Source organism: Equus caballus, chromosome 8 (assembly GCF_041296265.1).
Source record: "Equus caballus isolate H_3958 breed thoroughbred chromosome 8, TB-T2T, whole genome shotgun sequence".
Classification (NCBI taxonomy): Eukaryota; Metazoa; Chordata; class Mammalia; order Perissodactyla; family Equidae; genus Equus; species Equus caballus.
The window spans coordinates 30,672,997-30,694,935 of record NC_091691.1 but is presented as its reverse complement, the minus strand read 5'-3'; the positions used below and the strand labels follow the sequence as shown (position 1 = coordinate 30,694,935).

Genomic DNA, 21,939 nt, shown 5'->3' with positions numbered 1-21,939 from the left:
GAGCCCGGGGACTCATCATGGCCAACAGCCCGGGTCAGCCCAGGGGACTCTTCATAACCACCCCCCTTCGCTGCTGGGAGGCTGAAAAGTGCTTTTCCACATCAGCCCGCTCAGCGGGGAAGCTGAGAGGCACACAGACTGCTGTCCACAGACGTCCATGACAGGGCCACCGAATGGAAGACGGAATTACTGCAAAGTGCTTCACAGACACAAAAACGCTACGAGTGATTGATTTGATTTCAGATCCTTGGTTCTCCTAGCCTCTGTACTTAGAACCCAGAAGGAAGTGTCTCAATACGGTTAAGCTCCTCACATTACTGGCTGTTACGATTCATCATCATTCCCATTTCTCCAGGGATTTTGCTGGGATTACTTACTTCTCCCTCGCTCCCCTTCAGCCTGGGCCTGTCTGGTGGCATCTGGTGCTCATACTCCCTCCACCCCAGTAGGACAATGGCGTTTGCTGCGGCATGATGGGTGGAGGTGCAGCTGACCTCCGACCCCGCAGCAGTGGGCAATTAGTGGGGAGACAGCAGCCACGAGTGAAACACATGCAGCATCTCCTGAAAATACAAAACAGAAGCAGGCCTGCCCCTCACTCTGGCCCCTTGTCCTCTTTTATGTCTGGCTGCAGCCTGGGCAAGGCCCTGGCCAAGGCACATGTCACATGGACACCAGGTACTTCACCACCCAGACACCTCCGCTCAGAACAGCCGAGAAGCTACTTAGGACACTTGTCACAGGGATGTCTCAGGGGCCAAATTTCTGCAAAAAACAGGGGGGATACACACTGAAGATCACGGCGACCTCTGGCAGGAGGGGGAGTGACTGTACGGGGCTTCCGGGGTTTGGCCATTTCTTGACCTGGTCAGGGCCATACAGGTGTTTGTTTGTGAAAACTCACTGTGACTACACCACTATTTTACAGTGAGAGGGTTACACATGCACACACACGTATGTGTGCAGTGACACTGTAGTGTGCCTCTGCGGCCATCTCTACATCTGTGTCCTCCCTGTATCTCTCTGTATCGATGGAGCAGTGTCTGTATCTGTGTCTGTGACTCTGGGCCTGTGTCTACATACCTGTGTCCTCTCTGTGTCTGCATCTCTCTGTATCTATGGAGCGGTGTCTGTAACTGTAACTGCATCTGTGCCTCTGTCTGTGACTCTGGGTCTGTATCTACGTACCTGTGTCCATGTACCTGTATCTATATCGACACAGCCGCAGTGAGAGAAGGATTTAAATCTCTTAGAGACTCTTTCTCTTCCCCAACCTGGAGGCCCTCTCCCCAGTGGGGCCATCATAGAACAAGTCCCTTTGGGGGGCTCAGGCTAAGGTGACACTGCCACCCACAGGGTCCCCACTCTTGGGGATCCAGACTCTGTGGCTTCTGTACCATCCGCTGGTCCCATAGCGTGTCTGCATTTAGCCCACCTGGAGTCACCTGGAGAATGGCGTCCTCTTCCCCTCACAATCGGAGAGAACCATTTGTGAGGGGACAGTCGGCGGGGGTGCATTTGGTGGTGAGGTGACAGGGTGGGTATGACTGGAAAGGGCTTGGATCGACCCTCTTCTCCCCAGCACTGGGCCCCACAGGCCCCACAGTGACCCTTCACTGTCCCCAGATTCCTGCACCTGCAGGACAAACCTCACCAGGATACACAGAAACCACACGTCCCAACACAAACATGCACCTTTCTAATGCATCTTACTGTAAAATTTGCAAGCGACACTGGGCGTTCTCAAAGCCGCACCCTGCTGAAGCAGATACGCGCCAGGCCCAGCCCTCTCTGGGGAACCACCATTCCGCCGGCACTGTCTAGGCATTTCTTTCCCATGTACGAGACCGTACTGAGCTCTCGACACTTTACACAAACGTGTCAGGCCGTGCTTGTTACTCTGAAACTTGCTTTCTCCAGCTGCAAACTGGGCAGAGGTCCTCTGGGAGGACAGGGGCATGACTTGATGGCAGAACCATGGGTTCCCAGAGGAGATAAAAGGCCCAAGGCCCCCTGCCCGACCAGGCCAGAGTGAGGCCTGACAAGGTCAGAGAGGCATGGGGCCAGTAGGACCCCACTGCTGAGTTCCCTGGCCCTGCGCCCCATGCTTTTCTCTGTCAAGGGCTAAGCCATAAATATCTTTGGCTTTGTGGGCATATAGTCTGTACTGCAACGATTCAACTCGGCTGCCGTAGACGAAAGCCACCACAGCTGACACACAATAAATGGCTGTGGCCATGCACCAATGACACTCGATGCACAAAAGTGGGCGGTGGGCCACGTCGGGCCACAGTTAGCTGTCCCTGCACTTGACTGTGAAACCACTGAACCCTTCAGCTCACACCTCCCTCCCCACCACCCCTGTGTTCTCAACGCCCCCTGAGAGCACCGAGGACCTCAAGCCAGCTCCACGCTGCAGTCACCTCAGAGCTCTGAGAGGCCCTGGACGGAGCCCAGGTCCAATAAACCAAAACGTCCAGAGGTGGGACTCGGGCAGGATGTGCCCCCAAGCTCCCTGGTCATTCCATCAAGTGACAAGCTCCAGAACTGCTGTCCTCGAGGGCTGATGGCTAATCTCGAGGAGCGGGGCTGGGGGTGGGGCTGGATGTGGTGCCCCCTCAGGAATGAAGCCTGGAGGACATGGGGATGCTGGGGTCCTGCTGCTGAGCCCTCCACCCTGTGGTGGGTGGTAGAGAAGGGTCCAGGCAGGGCAGCCTCCAGGTCCCCAGCTGTCACCGACCAAAGCCAGACGGAAAACTCAGCTCACCCGGAAACGTCCAGGACGGGCCCATCCTGCCCGGGCCCTCGGATCTGGAAGTTCAGTCAGTACAGAGAGAGGACGGGGACATGGTGCCTACAAATTCAGGCACTCCCTTGGGTCACCCTGTCATCAACTCTCCCTTCAAGCCCCTCCCAATGTCCGTGCTCTGACCAGGAGAGTTTAATTACTGATGGGCCCGCAGTCTGTGCTGAGCCTGCTTCTGCATTTGGGTTGACCAGGCGAACTGTCCTCCCAGACCCCAGAGACGGGAAGGGGGAGCCCGCGGGTCTCTTACTGAAGCCTCTGTGATCCCGTAAAAGGCCGGGGGGTAAAGTGATTGCACACGAGCCTCACACAGCCCTGGGGACAGGGGACAGTCTACATTTGAAAGCTCAGTGACACGCCACCATGAGGCATATCTCCCGCAGCTGAAAGCGATGAGCTGAAGCACGCTGCCTGCACTCAGGGCTCTCTGTCAACGCCAAGGATGGTGGCTCCAGGGCCACCTTCCTGTCCCACTCCTGACCTCACTGCCCCTCCTGGAAGGAGATTCCCTACAAAACAAGTGTGCGATCGCCCTGGACCTGCATGACCCCCGACCACCGCTTCGTTCTTGGCCCCTTCCAACTCATCTGAAGCTCCTCTCTCCCGAGGGAGCTGTCCTGTCCATGGTCCATGCCCAGATGGTGGCTCAGCCTCCAAAGGCTGCAGCCAGGCCATGGGAGTCAAAGATCAGCCGCGAGAGGGCTCAGGAATGTCTTCCCACGTGACCCCCCTGACTCCATACCCCCTTCACCTGTCCTACTCAGGATGTGCCCCCAAGCCCACTCTTGTCCCTTTCCGGGAAAGGCCATCCTGGACCCAGGAGATTCTAGGAAGGCAGCAGCTGGGATGCACCTCCAGCACCTTGGTTCCTAGGCCGCTCTGCTCAGGAGAGGGCAGGCAGGGCCTGGAGGGCAGGGTCTTAGGGACAGGCACCCTCGGAGGACCAGAGACTGCTGGCCGGGGACACCTGCCCCAGCAGCACCTGCTGCCCCTTGTGGACAGGGAGGCTCGGAGGGGCTGCTGGGAGTGGAGGGGACGGAGGTGCAGATCACAGTGCCCCTCCAAGTGCAGCGGTGACAGCAATATGATTCTGACCATGGTGGACGAAGAAAGAAAACATCCAGGTGCCACATGGGAGCCAGAAACCAGAGAGCTGCACAGGGCTCTCAAGGTGCCTGGGACGTGGGCTCCCATGAGACAGGAGGAGCTGAGGGCAGAGGGCAGCAGCGTCGGGGATGGGAGCTCTGGGGCCTGTGAGGACGGAGCAGCTCCTGCACCACAGCCACACGAGGAGCCGGGGTGAGCACCTGGCATCGCCTCCTCCTGCCCTCTGGTCTCCTGCTGGTGCCTCCAGGGCCAAACCTCCCGAGGCCAGGGTGCAAGGAGCCTGGTCCCTGTCCATCCAGACCAGCCCCTCCCACTCCCCGGGCACAGCAAGGGCAGGAGGGGGACGGCATCCACACAGCCTTCTCCCTGTCGTCCACCCTCCCCCCGCCACAGGGACCCTGCAGAGAGCCTGGTGGCCACAGAGCCCCACAGAGCTTGGAGCAGCACCAGCCTCCAACGCCCCCTGTCTTGAAGCAGCCCGGGCTGGGCCACGGAGGACCCGGGAGGCTCAGAGGGCCACCGTGTGCTTGTCCCTGTGGACGCCCCAGAGCACCTGTCACCGGCAGGAGATGGGCGTAGAGAGGAGTCAAGTCGATGCAGCTGGATGACGGGGATCATGTGCGGGGCTGGCACCCGCCCCCCCTCCCATCCCAGACAGACAACGACGACACCACGACATGTCCCCTCACGTTCTGTCCTCTGGAAACCCTTTACCAAGGAGCGCTGCAGCACCTCTGTGTGGCACGAGGAGGGGCTGAGTAGAGTGTTAATTAAGACGGAGGAAGCAAGTCTTTCAGCATCTTCCCTGGGACTCATTTTGATCAACCACCAGGGCCCACGGCCTTGATCGGCGCCATTGAATTTGGAAGAAAGTTAGACGAGCTTTCAAATTAGCCACTGGGGGCAGGAGCAGGGAGTAAGAAGGAAGGGCTGGCTGCATGCTAAGCATGAGCTATCCCTGTGGATGGAGGAGCGGGGCTGGATGTCAACGCCCACCACGGACCCTCCCAGCAAGTCCGTGCTGACTGCCATCACTGGTGACATGGAAAGTGCGACTTGTCATCAGACTTAGAAGGACAGTTCACGATGCTGTCACGGCAGGCTGGGACACTCAATGGGGCAGGCAATGAATGAGGACACTAAGGAACAAGTCCCCTGCCTGAGGGAGGACTCAACACCCAACACCCTTCAAAGGCAGCAGCTCAGAGACAGTGACACCTGGAGTCCCTGCCCACGGCTACGTGCACAGTGTGTCCTGCTGTCCCGGCAGGGTGTGGAGAGCTCATGCTGGGGTCCCACCCAGGCCCGTGGAGAGCATGTTCTGCAGATTCACACAGGGTGGGCAGGAGGGATGTGAGGGGGTCCTTCCGTGGACCATCCCTCCCTGGTGTCACCTCACACCTGTGGGGAGGGATGGCTGGATGGGGTGGCACAGAAATGCCCCGCCCCTGACCAGGCCCCAGGCCAGGCTCAGCACCCAAGTACTGACCAGGGTGTGAGGGTGCTGGTACCCCCTTCTCTCACAGCCTCCCCACCCAGGGATTCTCCAGACCCCTTACCCTGCCCCCAGCCCTGGGATTCAAGGGGCTGGCCTAACAAGCCTCACGATGGGCAGTCACGTGATGCAGGTCTGCCAGTCATCCACCTCCACCTCATCCTTGGTGATGGGACAGACACGTGACCCACAGTGACTAATTAGAAGCTGACCAGGAACAGTGCCTCCCTCTCCACCTGGGACTATAGAGCTGGAGGACATGTGGGGGCACTAGCTCCACTGTGTCCCCCCTTGGGAGATGGGGCCTGAGATAAAGCCAGCATGGAGTCAATGGGGCCATGGGGTAAGCAGGAGACGTCTGCTGACATCACTGAGCACCTGGAACCAGCTATGCCTGACTCCCCTGTACTTCCCAGGACTGAGCCTTTTCTAGGTAAGGGAGTTCAAGCTTGTTTGTTATCACCTGTGAGCGAGGGGGAGGAGAGACAACAGAGAAGGAGGAGGAGGAGGCGGGAGGGATAGGTGGAGGATGAACACAACTAAACCAACACAGCTGCCATGACAGACCAGGATTTTGTCATTCTCCCTGACCTCTGTACCTTGACTGCCTCTCTATAAAATAGAAAGCTTCATCTCTTCAAGTAGCTATTTTAGGGGGAAGTAAGAGACATACTTAATGTAAGAATACCTCCACATCTTAAAAAAAAGATGCTCTATAAATTTGAGGCTTTGTTGTAAAGCTAAATAACTTCATGGGAAACCAAGAGTAAGGACACTCTAGAAATTTCCTTCGAATAACAACAGGGAATTGGCCAAAAATGCCCTGGTCAGTGTGATCTCAGTAACGCTCAGCGTCTCCAGGACTCAGCACTGTCTGCCTTTCCTAAGCACTTGGGGTGGAACCTGAGCCCAGATCCAGATGACAGGATGCACCGGGAACGGCTGGGGACAGACTCGGGACTGATCCCACGAAAGGGCATGACCTGCCATCCCTGACCTCAAAGAGACACCCCGCATCCTCCTGCCAAGTGCGTCCCCTCCTCCGGTAACAGCATCCTGATTTTCTCCCGGAGCTTCCCCGTTCTCTGAGTCCACGGGGTTGGGGGTGGGGGGGTGGTGACTGCCCACTCTAGCCCAGAGTTAGAGCTGTGACCCAAGCCTGGCCAATTAGAGCATTCCACTCCTCACGTCAATCAGAGCATTCCGCTCCTCTGGCCAATCAGGACATTCACTCTTCTGCCCTCAGGGAGGTCTGGCCAATCAGAGCATTCCGCTGCTCTGCCTCAGAGGGGTCCCTGATGGGCAGAGTTCCAAGCCAGGCCCATCGCGAATGAGGACAGTCAGTCCCAGGACTTCTGTGGGGAATGTGGGTGGAACAGTAGTAATGACGACAGAGGAGCTTCTCCCAGGACAGCTGTTAGCATTTGTGTGGTCCTAATTTTTCAGCAGCACAGGGGCCACCTGCCTGAGGATGCAGCCGCCGTAGGAAACGCTAGGGGCAGAGCCCCGAACCCGGGCAGACGGCCTTGTCAGCTGAGCCTGGACCCAGCAGCACCCAAGTGCTCCTACGACCAGCCTAGTAATCCCAAAGAGTTCCAGCTCCTTGAGTCGAGCTGTCTGCCCCTTGTAACCACAGGAAGTCTGACTGTCAGGTGTGGTTCCCAGGAGCTTTCAGGCACACTCCCGAATCCTGGAGCTCCTCGACCACCGAGACAGAGCCGGCAGGAGAAAATCAGGGAAAAGAGCAGCTACGTGCGCAGCCCCTTGTGCGTCTGCACCTGCGCTTCGGGCCGTCAGCAGGTCTGCATCCAACCTGAAAGCACGCCCCGTCCTCCCGAGGATCGTTCGGGAATGAGGCCGGTAGACGCCCCGAGAGGGGCGGTGGCAGGACGGACGCCACACCAGCTCGGACAGGATCCCACGGGCCCGAGCCCTGTCCACACCGCCCGGCTCCGGCTCCCTCTCCCCCTCCTCCCGGCCCACTCGGTGCCCACGCAGGCAGGAAACGTACCACAATGACGAACAGGGCAGGGGCCACGAAGGCCCAGATGGCGCCACTCTCGAGCAACAGCCAGCAACTGGGGGGGAAGCAGAATGGTTACGTCAACACCTCCTTCCTCCCGCCTGGCGCCCAGCGTCTTTATCAGCTATGGAGTCAACCCGGGGCCCAGTCATAATAACATCGTTACTCCCAGCATTTATGCTTGTTTCTATCCATGATGGTCTCATGTCTCTCATTCTCGGAAGGGATTTTCGAGGTTTGCAGACCAGCTCAGGGAAAAGAAGGCTTCACAGGCCCCAGTTAGTGTAAAAATTCACCACCTCTGGAGAAGTTAGGCAAAATCCTAGGCAGGTTTTAATTTTATTATGAAAAATAAATAAATAGAGCTTTGCCAGGGGCTGGCTTTCTTCCAGAGCATTTCAAATACTAACTGGTGGCTTCTGTCACGGATTAGCGGATCAATGAGTCACCATGTGACACCATTCATCTGCTCCTCAGCTGTGGGTCCATCACACCTCCCAGCCTCGCCCCACAAGCAAAAGAAAAGGTTCCAGTCGCTCTGACTTCCCGAGAAGCCTCATCTAGGAAGCGGGGTCCAGCTTGAGGATGCGAAATTCCACGTGGCTTCCAAGATGTGACTCCAAGAACTCAGGCAAGAAAACCCGCTCCTCTCCTATTTCCTTTCTCTCCGGAGCATCAGAACTGCTGAGAGCCTGGTCCTGAGGGCGCCGTAAGAGGAATGCAGCTCCACCAGCTCAGGACGTGATCTCGGGAGACTGGCCCATCTCCACGGAGCCCTGGAGATCATCTCCCTGGATCTGGGACAGCCCCAGGGGCCTGGGCACGTTGGCCGGGATGTGGCCAGGAGTGTGGGGCAGTCCTGACACACAACCCGGATGACTCCGAGGGACCCCAGCACCCCACAATCTCACAGCGCCCCCTGAGGCAGGCGCTCTCATGACACCCACCCTGCAGATGAGGAAACTGAGGACCTAAGAGGTCAGGTGACCGGAGGCCACTCACCAGGTGTCCACCCTCCTGCCCCCATTCCTGCCCCGAGACCTCCTGGACCAGGAGACACTGGATGCCCTGAAACAGGTCCCACCTGCGCACCCAGAGCAGGGAGGGAAGACAGCGCCCCTCCCTTGGAGACGCAGTGCTTAAATGCACACGTGGCAAGTGTGAGTGGCGCCTCTGCAAAGGTCGCCTCACGCCCGGGCTCCTGCGACAGCAGACGGTTCTGCAAACAGAAAGCGCTCGCGTTCTGACACTGTCAGGCAGACTTTCAGTCCACGAGGGTCTCCTGATGTCCTGTCCTCTCCAGAGACTCCACCGCCTCCTGAGCCCTTGCTGGGCCACCTGCTGCCAGGCCATGGGTGGAGAGGGGCTGCCACCAGACACCAACCCTGCTGGACACGTGCCAGGGGGCCCGTCTGCACGCTCCAGTCGGGATGAAGCGGAACAGACGCCCCAAGACTGTCTGAGAAGGAGCCGCTGCTTTAATTAGTGCCTCAGCTTCCACAAACATCCCCACTGGAAGGAAGGAGCCGGAACGACTGCTGCTGGATCCTCCTTGTTTCACTATGCACTCAGACAACGCTCTCTTCAAACGCTTCATTTTCAGTGAATTGTCGCACTAAAGTCGAAAAGGCTACATTCCTCCCCATTTAGCAACTCAGCCAGAACATTATCTCATCCTGAAGTGATGAGAATGCTTAACTTCTCTTCTTAAGCTCTCTCGGTGACGCTTCCTTTCGTGTTTTCACTCTGTGGGTCCTCAGCTTGGCTGAGGAGAGGGAGGAACATCCTAAAAACATTTGCGGTAAAACCTTTTGTCTTGTAAGGGGAGGAATCACGTTTCTGGAACTTGAACGTCGGACCTGCCCCCACAGCCCCATCCCAACCCCTTCCTGATTCAGCCATGGGCCCTTCAGCTGCGGTTTCAAAATGGGGGCATGAGGCCTCCAACAGCATGGCCGTTCTTACTGCCAGCCTCCTGCAGCCCCCTCCCCAGGAGAACCTGGGAGACCCCTCATGCACTCATGTCCCATGGGAGTCCTGCCACACGAGGGATGCGTCCCTGTCACTTACTTGTTACTCATTCCGTAACTGTCCGTGGCCGACGATACTGAAATGACACAGATCAGGAGAGGGGAACCTGTGGAAAGTGAGAGCACAGGATCCGTCAGTTTGCCCCTGCCACCTTTTATTCATCAGTCACTTCTTCGATTTGTACCCGATATGTACAAAGAACTGTGTGCTACGTGCTGGACACAGAGCAGCCTGTGTCCTCCAAGAACGTACAGTGTAAACACAGAGATAACTCACACTCACATGAATGTTAAGACAGGTCTGTTATAAATCTGATTCTAAATTTGAAAGCAACCCACTTGTGGTGGCTGGGAAAGCGGGGCATCCTCAGGGCCTGTGTCTGATGCAGCGCCCTGGGCCCGCAGCCTCTCCCTCTGCTCCCCCTGCAGTGAAGGGTGGGGGCGAGGAGCAGACACAGCCAAGGACCCACCCTGATTCCACCCACCGAACCTCCTGGAGGAGGGCTTCAGAGAAATGGCTCCTGCCAGGGACACTGCGTTTTGCGTATCCCTAGACTGGAAGGGCGGGTGGGAAGGGGGACAATACATTGAACACGCAGCTCTTTGTGCCGCCCTCCGTGGCTGAGTGTGCAGGGTCCCCGGGAGACCTCTGCTCAGAGGAGGAGAGGGCAGCTTGTCCTGGCTCCAGGACTAGCCGCCTCAACGTGGCAGCTCTCCCACGACCTCTAGCGCAGTCAGCTCCAGGCCCGCCCTTCTGAGGTCAGTTGTAAATAATCTCCTGGAAAAGGCGTTTCCTGGAGAGCGGTCTCATCTCTGAAAAACTTTGTTCTGATGTCAACATAGTTTAAATGCCTCACAGAACATCTGGACAAAAAAGCTGCCTGGCTCACAAAGGAGACCAGGTGGCCCCTGGGGAGAGGCAGACAGATGGGGTGACATGCCTGTCACGGTGGCCCCTTGACCACATTTGAGCTTTCTGTATGCGAGCACAACCTAACAGAGGGTGAAGCTTTGCTCTGGTGTCTGGATGCCTCCGGCTGCGCGCTCCTGCCTGGACGGGCCCAGAGCCACGCAAGACGAGGATGCACTGGGATCCGGTTCAGGCCCTGCTGCCCACTCACTGGGGGCCTTGGTTTCCTCAGACGGCATGGAGAATCCTCACTGCCTGGCTCATGTGGGGTGGGGAGATCCCAGGGGACCTGAGATGTAAGGGCCTTGGGGACATCAAGCCCCAGACACTGTCAGTCACCACCAGAGGCCCCAGTCCCGACTGAGGAAGCCCACGCCGCAGCGGGCAGGAGGCGCTGACACCGTGGGGCTATCGTCCCTTGCCAGGAGCACCGGGTCCACAGGATGGCCACCACAGGCCACACAGGGGCCCCTTTTGGAAGGTACGGCAAGGCCTAGGGGGCCCCCAGGATGAGTTTTCCTACTCGGTGGTGGAGGCCTTCGCTTTGAGCCGATGCTTGCGCCCCCCTTGCCCTGACCCTGGTCGTGATGAAGACCCGAGTCAACGGCTGGCATCTCTTTGCTGCTGAAAGTTAAACGGAGGAGTCGAAGATTCTTTTTCTGTACTCACAACTGACAGGTTTCTCGTACGACCCCAAAGCAGCACCAGAAGCTCCTGTGCCATTTCTCCTCTGTGTCCTCACCTGTGACCAGCAGAGGCCAGGCCACGAGGTGTGACCGGAGGGCGTGCCTGAGCAGAGGGCGCCCACTCTCTGCTTTCTCTGAAACAAGCTGCAGGAGCCACAGGGACTGGGTGAGGCTGTGTGTTCTTAAGAAGAAAAAGCTCCCAGGTTGAATGAGGAGCGTGGGAGCAGGCTGGAGAAAGAAGCGAGAGGGGAAAGCCTGGGCTTTGGAGCCAACAGACACCTGGTTCTATTCCCAGGGCCACTGGGGACCCGCTGTGCAGCCTCAGGGGACCAGCTGGACCTCTGTGTGGCCACATTCTCACTATGGAGATGAGATGACGGCACCCTCCTTATCAGGCTGCTGTGGGGCTCACACAGCTGCGGCCGTGTGTGACTGGTGAGGAGGTCGGTGTAGGAGGCTGATAGGTACAATACTCTCCACCATCAGAAACCAACGCAGACCCGTCCACTCTTCCTGTCACCTGAAACTTAGGTCCCAGTAACCCATCAGACACGTCACAGGCTCCTGCAGACAATGGGGGTCCCTCCAGTCCTGTCACATGGACACTTAGGGAGTTAAGGGGTGCTCTCTGTGGCATGCAGTGGGCTTCCAGAGGGACCAACCGGTGCTTGCACAGCTTCTGCTTCTAAGACCCAGCGAGGAGGATGTAAGGTCGATTGTGAGGAGCGCGTGCCAGGAAACACTAACCAGGACAGACAAAGACTTGAGAGGATGGACAAAATGACCCTGATGGGGGGGCAGGCGTCTCCACAGAGCAGGGCAGAGAGACGACGACCCCAGAGACAAAGGGCCACCCTCCTGTGACGTCACCGGTACTGCCTGCCACACAGTTCCAGGTGCCTCGCTCTGGGCGCAGGGGAGGCTGCCCTCCGGCACCTGGGCTGCTGGGCTGTAAGGCTCATCTGGGCCATGAGTTGTGAATGGAAGCGACACACACGTCCATTGGCTGAGCATTTAATTTCTAGTGCGAGGTCCTCTCGTGTCCTCTTATCTGCAGCAACCAGCGATGGCGCCAGGCGGTGACTTCTCCATGACCCCGGGCTCCTGAGCCATGGCCACGAGCAGAGCCCCTCCCAGCACCACCGGCCCCCGTGGACAGACGGTGCAAACAGGAAATGAACATTTATCACAGCATCGCCTAACCTAGCCTGCCCGGACAGACATGCCGCCCAAGCTCACGCCGCGTCAGCCCCCTGGAACACAACTGCACCTTCAGAGAACGGAGGGGTCCGGAATTAACTGTGGGTAAGTTTTCACCCCCAGATGAGTGGGAGCTCACGAAAGAAATTAAATTGTAATAGAGGAAAATAAAGCGAGTTACGCGTCTTTCACTTCTGAGTTTGTGACCAGAGCTTTGTATCCGCTGCCCCGCCGCATGACCCTCAAACGTTCCTCACTTCTGTCCCCTCGTGGCTCCCACACGGACAGAGGTTAAGTTCCACTCACCCGCGAGTCCTAGCCTAGAGCCTGACATCCAGCCAGACCTCAAGGTATGCTGTTGATCTGATACCTGCAACCCCCGACTCGCTTCAGAACAGTTCCCAGGTTTCAAAAACTGGTTCTGTTCCAGTGTCGGAGTAAGACAAGGGTGCCAGTCTCCAGGAGCACCCTCCCTCTGAGGGGCTGTCCATGCAGCGTGACCTCACTGCGCCCTGGGGCAGCCTCCAGCCCCTCCTGATTAGCAGCTCAAGGCTGAGAGCCCAGCTGCCTGCAGACTGTCTTTACTCAGGCCCAAAGCCAGCGCTAACCCAGTCGGAAGGAAGGATGCGGCTCAGCAGCCCTGATGAAATCAATTAAGAGAAAGCTGACTGAGACAGACGTGGCAGGCCTGCGGGAAGGCGGCCCAGCGCTCTGTCTGCAGAGCCCACGGCAGGCGCTGCAGGCTCAGATCTACAGGGACTCTGCTGGTGTCAGACACCACACAGTCCCAGCCAATGCTGTCAAGTAAGAAGATAAACTCAGGGTTCCCAGATCTCCTCATTTTTCAAAAGAACTCTGTAAGCTTATGTAAAATCTCTCAATTTTAAAATACTGGCAAATAATTCAGTTTTTATCTCCACACTGTGCAGACAAGATAAGACATCCTTCAGGGCTGGATTGGACTGGATTATGACACACACCCCCCATCTTAGGCCGACAGTGACAAGGCCACTCACCGGTTCCTCTCACTGTTCAGACAAATGCCACAAACATGTTTAATTCATTGCAAGCGTCTTTGCTGTGCCTTATGGTGTGTGTGTTAGCGTGTGTGCACGCACACATCTCTAACCCATGTGCCTGTATCTATAGAGAAACAAGTGACTGGCAGTTGGACACACATCGTCCTGGCAATCCTTACTGTCAGTGAAGTCGGAAGTGACAAGCAGAGCAGCCTTCCTCTCGGGGGGAGTCATGGAAGGGTTCAAGGAGCAGGTCCCCCTTGAATCTCGCTCTCCAGGGCAGAGTGGAGAGCACTTGCCTTCTGAGGGCCCAGGGCGGGCAGAGGCCTCGGAGTGGAAAAGCCCATCACCAACAGCGAGCCGGCGCACACGGCTCAGGGGGACCCGTGGGGGCTCCCTGCATGGCCACAGCAGGTGCAGCTGCCGAGTCTCCTCTCCCCAGGGAAGCAGGAGGGGTGCACAGTCTACCTCCACCGCTCCCCAAACGAACGACCTCAGCCAGCTCGAAGCACAAAACAAATGTGTGCATCTGCTCCTTACACAAGGAGGACTGTGAAAGGAAATCTAGTGAAGAAAACCAGAAACAAGGGGCAGGTCCCTAATGTCGGACTGATGCTATATAGCAAAGGCAAGAGCGCCAGATGTCACCACACAGCCCACGACTCCTGCGGGAAGCAGGCCTCCTATGCTGGCGGGGACTCCTCCAAGGGGCAAGAAAGAAGTTAAACAACAAGCCAAGTCAGTGAGGAGGTGACTTCCAGAATGATGGCATGATTGCTCCACAGACCCACTCCCCAGTGAGACAACCATAATTGGGGAAAATCAGCTTAAAGAAAAACCACCACCATTTAAAGTCCCAGTAAATTTTCCTAAAGGCATACAGCAAAGTAAGAAAAATTTATTCAAGGAAACCTACTAAGACTTGGTAAGACAGAGTCTGTGACCCTTGAACCAGCCCCTGCTCCAGTCCAGGCAAGTGTGGCTCAGAAGACCCGGCTCCCTCCCGCAGGGCCTAATCACAGCTGCGCATCTCCTGGGCAGGCCACCTGCATTTCCCATTCTCTGCAGCTCCCAGGTAAGAGCCACTGAGAGACCAGAGCTCCCGGCCTCCGTCCAACCGCGGCCACGGTGTGCGGGGTCTGTCCCAGGTGTGACTGGCAGGGAGTCCGGGCCTGGACTGCCCTCACCTCCGGGCACTCAAGGAGCAGAGGCTCCCCCAAAGGCAAACTGAGGCTGGAGGCTGCCTCCCCTGCGTGAGAGCTGGGGTGTCAAGCCGGAGGAGTGGGCCACCGCCCCTGCCCCCAACTCCAGGGATTTCCCCAGATAGGGGAAGCAGGCCATCAGAACAGAGAACGCCAAAGCACTCCCCATGGAAGCGACGTTTTCTGAAACAGCGTGCGGGGAAGTTCAAGCCTGAGGGTACCTGGCCTCTCCTGGGTGTGTCATGTGAGGATGAAATCACACCCGCCTACCCCACCCGCCCCATCTTATCCCGCCCCACCTGCCCCCCTCCCCACCTACCCCAGCCCATCCCATAGTAGTAGAGGTGCTTGCTGTCCTCCGAGCCGAAGACCTTGATCACCATGCTGTAGAGATGCAGCCCCTCCACCAGCATCCACGCGAAGGCGCTCAGGAAGAAGTAGTGCAGGAGCACGGCCAGCACCCGGCACGGGGTCTAGGAGCAGAGCAGAGGGGACACCTCTCTGGGCGTGCGCAGCGGGCTCCGCCGGTACCCCAGCCTACCCGCATCCATTTCCGGGGCATCTTCGGGTCACGGGGCCTCACCCCCTTCTGGGGACCCACTCCCCTTTCTGGTGCTGGGGAGTTGGGTGCAGCACATGTCTGACTGCCCTGTGGCCCCTCCCAGGCACAGTGATTGGCTCAGGAGAGGGCTGGAATCAGGCCTGGCCAATCCACATAAACATCCCCACCCTTGCAGCAGGATTGGCTAAAGGGCTGGCACGTGACCCGCCTGGTCCAATGGGGTGGATTCTGGGGTGGGCGGAGCCACCAGGGGGCAGGTTTCCCTCCTTCCTCTGGACAGGAGGACAGGAGCCTGGGGTTTGGGCAGCGGTCTTGGACCCAAACGTGAGGCCTGTGCAGAGCCGGGCCCCTGAGAGAAAGGGAGTTGAAGACAGAGAGGGCAGCTTGTGACATGGCTTAAACCCCTAGGTTCTGGACTTTTCAGTGACACTGGACTTCCCTAGAATCGTCCCAACAAGGGTAATGAACAGAGATGCGCAAACTATCCTAATGTCCTTATTTCTGGGTGCTGGATGCTGGCATCCAGGCCCCCCTGCCTTCTCTCGGATGAGGCCCAGAGGTCAGGGCCTGCCCAGCACACAGGCTCAGTCTCCAAGGGTCTTCTCTCCCTTCCGCTGCTGTTAGTCTCCTGGCCCCACCTAGAGGCTCAACCTGTGGCCTCTGATGCCTCTGGGAGCCTGGATCAGAGATGCCCTGTGCTCTGTGAGTCCACAGCCGCCGTCCCTAAGCTGGGACAAAAGGTCCAGGGGACCGGGAGCCCAGGGAAGAAAAGAAACATGAAAGCCAGGAGCGACCATCTCTGCTGGGGGCTCCAAAGTCCTGTCCTCCTGCGGCCCCCACATCAGTTAATTTTTGGAGAAAAAACGTACGAGCTGCTGCACTGTTGTGTTTCTTGTCATCAGGAGCTGTTAAATTTAGATACAAACTTGGGACACTCCTATTGCTTGTGTGGTCCCAGCACCACGTGGCCCTGCATCTTCTAGGACCCGCTGCCCCTTTCCTGTGGGGAACAGCCCCTCCCCACACAGAGGCTCTAGTGAGATTGGCCACCACAGTCACCTCTCCTGCTGGCCACAGAGGTCATCCAATGGGCCATCACTCAAGCAGGACCACTCAGAGCTTGCCGTGGGATTCGTCACACAAAGGCTCTGGGAGGGAGAAGCCCTCCCAGCAACCCCAGGTGGCCCCCAGGTGTCACCATCTGGGGTAATGGGTGTCTGGAGCTGCCACCACGCCGTGGGACCTCACTCCTCACAGTGTGGGCTGGACAGGTAGCATCAGCATCCCCTGAATGCTTGATGGAAATACAGAATTCTAGGCCCTGCCCAGAGCTCTGAACCCAAACCCGAATTTTAAGAAAAGCCCCATGTGATGATTCACGTTGGAGCTTCAGAGAAGTGCCCATAGGAGAGAGTGAGGCCGGTGCACACCTCGTTTGTCCACAGCACGTCCAGAGCTTCTCAGATACCCCCTGAAACCCTAAACCTGCAGGGAGGCACCTGGAACAGAGGAGGGTGGATGGCTCCTTAGGCAGCAGCCCCAGGACTGGGATGTGGGGGCCACGGACCCTGCTGGCAGCGAGGACAGGAGGATGTGCTGACCCTCACTCGTGCCAGATGAAGTTCACCTCACGTTAGCCAGTCCTGACGCATCCTAAGACCACCGACTTACAGCTTCTCCTGAACTGTCATTTCCTTCCCTCCGGCGAGAAGCAGTGTCAGCTTCTCCTTTCCACCAACTGGGTTGTAACCCACATCTCCCAAGCCTGGGTCATTTCCGTCTCAGCTCTGAACCTCCTGGGAGGTCTAAGACTTCCTACTCCTTGGAGAACCCCACCCCACATGAAGTAGGGGTGGGGGAGAAGGTAGGAGTGGGTCTTCACAGCCCCTTTGTTGAGAGCGCCCCCCCCCCCTCCCCCAGCAGGCAGAGGGAGTGCGGCTGTTTGCTGTCAGCGCAGGGATGGCCGGCAGAGTCTGCAGCAAGATGGCACGAGGTCAGACCCTGGTTGGCCGCTAACCAGGGTCATCACCTTGGGCGAGTGGCTGTACCCTTCATGCCTCAGTGTCCGTCTCTGTAAGCAGGAGGTTAGCACCTCCTTGAGAGCTTGTTCTAAGGATTAACCTTGCTGATCCATGCAAGCTCTCAGCACAGCGCCCAGCGCGCAGTCGGGGCTCATCAGTGTGAGCTGACATCTCATCAGCAGCATCTTCATTACTGAGATGGATGCTGCGCGGAGGCCGGCACGTGCGTGTCATCTTCTCTGTCTCTCCTGGAGGAAGCCTGGCTATTGGGGGCTATTGGTCTGAATTCTGAGTTGAAGAAACTAGCAGGGGAAGGAGCCAGCCCTGTGACATCAGAGAGAGGAGAGGAGGAGAGAGGACAGCAGCAGGACCGAGGGGCCTACTCACGGTGCCCGGCTCCAGGCGGAAGCTGATGAGCAGCAGGACCTGGGCCACCAGGACCGCGAAGGACAGGTTGGCGTGGATGTGGTAGCGCTGGTTCCGGATGGTGCTGACCGAGCTGAGGGCAGAGAGGCAGGGGTGAGGCCCAGGCCCAGTGCCGGCTCAGGCGTGGCTGTTCCATACCACTCCACCAAGAGCCACCAAACAGGTCTTTATAAAGCCTGCCCAGATGCTGTCACTCCCGGCTGTGAACCCTCAATGACTCCCTATTGCTCTGAGAAACAACCTACTCCTTCAGGCCCTGCACGGCCTGGCCCCTGCCTGCTGCTCTGAGCCCTTTCCTGGTCACGATGCCGCTTTCTGTTCTCAGACACCCTGAGTGTGCTCCAGCCTCGGGGCCTTTGCACCAGCCGTTCCTCTGCAGTAAACTCTCTTCCCAGGTCTCCACATAGCGGCTCAAACGTCTCCCCTCAGAGAGAACTTCCTGGCATGAAGGAGCTCCGTCTCCTCACTCTAAACCGCTGTCTCATGGTGCTGAGGGCCGTGAACTGTGTGCTTGTGCCTTTGTGTCCTTGCTCATTGTCCGGCCCCTTCTGGACATGTTATCTGTATTGGGCACAGCTGTGTCCCGGAGCTGACTACGCATGGGCACAGGGGGCTTGCTGAGGAGTAGCTGAGGAGCAAGGGAACCCAAGAATAAATGTCCTGAGCACAGTGCCAGGGTCCCTCTAAGCCTGCACCTGGCTCCCATCCTCACGTGTCCCGTGCACACCCCGTTCCTGCCACTCAAAGCTCCTGGGTTCCCAGATGACAGTGGGAAGTCAGGGGAGGGAAGCCACCAGCCTCTCCCTGCGGATCTTGTTGCAGCCCCCGACCACCCAAGCCCGGGACCCCCCATCCACAGAACTACCCAGATGACGGGTGTCCTCAGGGCACCAGAGCAGGTGAGGAGGGCGCTGGACTCCAGGACGAACCCCCAGGAGTGTCATCTCCCAGCAGAGGAAGGAGGGAGGGGGCCACAAAATCCCAAGCGACCCGAGAGAGTGAGGCCCCCCAGGGGAGTGTGAACGCGAGCCGTCTCCACAGCTGGCTGCCCAGACGCACATCTCTCATGTGATCTCTCTGTCCCCGGTCAGAAAGGGCCACAGAGGAACTTGGGTCCCGCCCTCCACTCGGAGGAGCTGCAGAGGTCCCTTGGGCTCTGACCAGATGACACAGCTTCAACGGGATGGTGGGGCAGCCCTGCTGGGAACATGCCCTCCTGCCCGTCCAGTGCTCTCTCTCCAGGGACCTCCCACGCCCTGTCCCACAAGGAGCTGGCCGCTTTGATATCACTGCAAGGGTGTGGGGGGGTCCTCAGTCCTGCTCTCACCTGGCCAGTCAAAGGGCCAGAAAGCTGGGGGCTTTCTGTGGGCTGGGGACCTTTCCAGAACTTTACAGCTTAGCTAAAGCTGGGTGCCCTCCAATTCCACAGACCTCCTCTCTCCTCTCTCTTTTCCAGCACCCACGGTCCCCTCCCTGCACCCCAGATCTCAAAATGAAAAGCAGTTGAGGGACAGCCGTCCAGCTGTAACAATGATGTGCAGAACTAAATAGGGGCAGCATGTCACCTCACAGGGGAAATCGAGGAGGGGCAGGGGTGACATTATCGTTTCCATGAGGCCACCAGCCCCCACCCCCCGGGGAGAGCAGAGGATGACTCACGAGAGCACGGCGAAGGTGACCAGTGTGACAGCCAGACAGAGCACGGACAGGGAGCAGCCGATGTAACTGATGGACGAGAGCGCCACCTGGTGACCGCGCGTGAGCTGCGGGGAATCAGAGCAGAGGGGTCAGCTGGCCGTCAGGTCCTGGAGGGGCACCGGCCCTGCAGTTGGTGTGGCCCAGGCCTGATGGGCACCTCAAGCTGGACAGGGTCCAGGGCTAATGCACAGCTGACTATGAGGCTACCACTGTCCCATTGTGGATGTGGTAGTGACCACTAAGCTCTGTGTCCACCCCAAAGGCCCTGCGGTCAGCACCGATGGAGGTTCAGTCCTTGGAACTAGCCCTTGCATTTGCACATTTCAAACACTCCAAATGGCACCAAAGTCACTCAGATCCCTCCTCCATCCACTTCTACACTGCTACTGCCTAACCCCTCCCCTCCCAACCGGGACACCCCCTGCTGTCCACCTGCTGGCCAGGCCACGGGCCCCGTGTCTAGACTGCACATCCACAGGTGCAGAGTTTGCTTAAGAGGACGGACCCAGGACCCATACACCCGGGTTCAAGTCCCAGCACGACCACGTGCCAGCTGATGACCTGGGACCGTGACTCAGTGACGCTATGTGAGGGTCCAATGAATTGACATCTGTGAAGTGCTTGGAGCAGGGCCAGGGAGACAAGACGCGCTGCAGGAGAGTTTGTGTAAGAGTTCACTGTTATCCATGTCGTCCTCCAGCAGAGCATAAACAAGTGTGGTGAACTGAGCGCCTGCAAAGCCACAAAGGGCCGTAACAGAAGCCACAGCTCACCCAACAGCACAACCTAAAATGGCGGCTCCCTCGGCTCCACGAGCTGGCATCTCGAGGTCGGACACATTTGACCCTGGGCTCTAGGAAGCTCCCTGCTCCCTAAGCCACATGCCTCAAAGACCAGCTTCCTAAAGCTTGTTCCTACAGAAGGTGCCACTGGGTGCTTCCTGCTATGGTTTACGGCCAGGTCTACAGCAAAGGCCCAGCCTGGAGCTCACTCCGCATCACTGCCCTCCACGTTCTGCACCAGACACCAGACATCAAGGTCCCTCCAGCTTGCCCAGTACACCCTGGGACCTTTGCCTTGGCTAAATTGCCTTCTCCCCGCTTCACTGGGACATAATCACAGCAAAAGTAGGCAACTCTAATGTCTGTAACAGTGCTGTTGGCAAGGACAGTGGAAATGCTCCAGACCCAGGAGGCCCCAATTCTGGAGCCCAGGAAATGTCAGTGGATCCAGGGAGCAATTTGGGAGCCAGCAGGACCGTGCCTGAGGATGGATAACTCAATGGATTTTACTACTTTCAGATGTGTGAGTCACTGCCAGTAACTCATTCCCGGGGCTACGAACACTTTAGTCCCAACTGAGTGGGGGGAGGGGAAGGAGAAACCTGGACCCAGCAGCCTAGATGCGGGAGGGGTGGGCCCTCATTAGTCACCTCCTGTGTCTAACCATCTAACTGTTTACCAAAACAAGTTCCCTAGACAGGTGGGGCCAGCAATGTGTTCCTACAGCAACCTTCTTGGAGATATCCCAAGATCTGGACCCCAAACTTCTCCACCTGCAGATAGACGGCCCAAGAGGTGTTCTGATTCAACAAGTACCCTGGGTGGGCAAATGGAAATACGTTCCTGGAGCCACATTCCCATACTTTCTTCCTTGACACTCTAGCTCCTACAAGATGTAGTTAGCGGGTCTTCCGTGAAACGATGTTTCTGGTTTTAGATAAGTTCAGAGAAAGCTGAGTTCTCTATCCCCCTTTAAAGACTTTTGATCAATATAAGAAATTTAAGAGTTCTGAGGAATCCTGCAGGTAACAAATATTTAGCTATGTTAAACTTGGCGTTTCTCAAACTCTTTGGGGAAGGAAAGGAAGAGAACACCTCTAGACACGTAGTTTGGAGGTGCTGTTATAGAGCAAGTGACATCTTCCAGAAAATGGACTAAAATCAAAGACAGAAAACACTAATATTATACCAAAAATGTAATCTTTCTTTGCTGTCTCATAAGACAATTGAAAAGTCTCATTGTCACCATTACGGTGATCTCTGCCTAGAGAGGTAGGGAGTATCGGTTACAAAAGTTAATGGGCATCAGCACACTATCAACTGTTCTTGGAAGTGAAGGTCCTTCTCTGCAGCACTCATGAAATTGAGCCAATGGAGATGTCAGCAAATGAACGATTACAACAGTGCCTGTGTCCCAGAGCCAGCCTGGCTCCAAGGACACCTTCACCCCAGTGCCACCGGGAAGCCCTCTCCCTAGTCTGGCCCTGAGCCCACGTGCTCCACATGAGTCCTCCTCCTCCCTGTCCATCTCTATACTGCCTTAGTCATCTCACATCCCACCAGCGGGGTGCGTTCCACTCTCTGATACCACTGTTCTGTCTCATGGGGGGGGTCTTCTTTCTCCCAGAGAGATGGGCTCTTTGAGGATGGAGATCACTTTAAGGAAACTGTGGGTGTCTCATCACCCACAGCCCTGAGGACAGCAGGGTACTACTGAGAACGATGGTTCTCCAGAGGTATTTGCTGAAATATACCCCAGCAGGGTAAAAAGAGCCCTCAAGTCTACTCCCTGACTCCATTACTGATTCACCATTAAAAGTTTACTTAACCAACATCACTGTTCATATACCTCTTACAGAGAGAATAAAACTTCACCTCCTCCATTCACAGATGTGTAGCGAGCTTCCAGCGGGCTAATGTTAGAGTTCACTGCACAGTGCAGAAGCTTCCTGGGTGTGAGGGTAGAAACTGG

At 57.1% G+C, this 21,939-nt stretch overlaps 1 protein-coding gene across 6 annotated transcripts in view; it reads right to left on the bottom strand.

Annotated features, from left to right (window-relative positions):
• Positions 1-21,939, bottom strand: part of ADGRD1 (adhesion G protein-coupled receptor D1) — a 172,153-nt gene that overhangs the window by 11,922 nt on the left and 138,292 nt on the right. For all 6 annotated transcript variants that reach the window (XM_070275547.1, XM_070275549.1, XM_001494181.6 and 3 more), the window contains 5 exons: positions 19,147-19,250; positions 17,449-17,560; positions 14,798-14,951; positions 9,502-9,568; positions 7,420-7,486 (listed from right to left, as the gene is read on the bottom strand). In XM_070275547.1, coding sequence (XP_070131648.1) covers positions 7,420-7,486; positions 9,502-9,568; positions 14,798-14,951; positions 17,449-17,560; positions 19,147-19,250 — 504 coding nt within the window. The remainder of the gene's footprint in view (positions 1-7,419; positions 7,487-9,501; positions 9,569-14,797; positions 14,952-17,448; positions 17,561-19,146; positions 19,251-21,939) is intronic.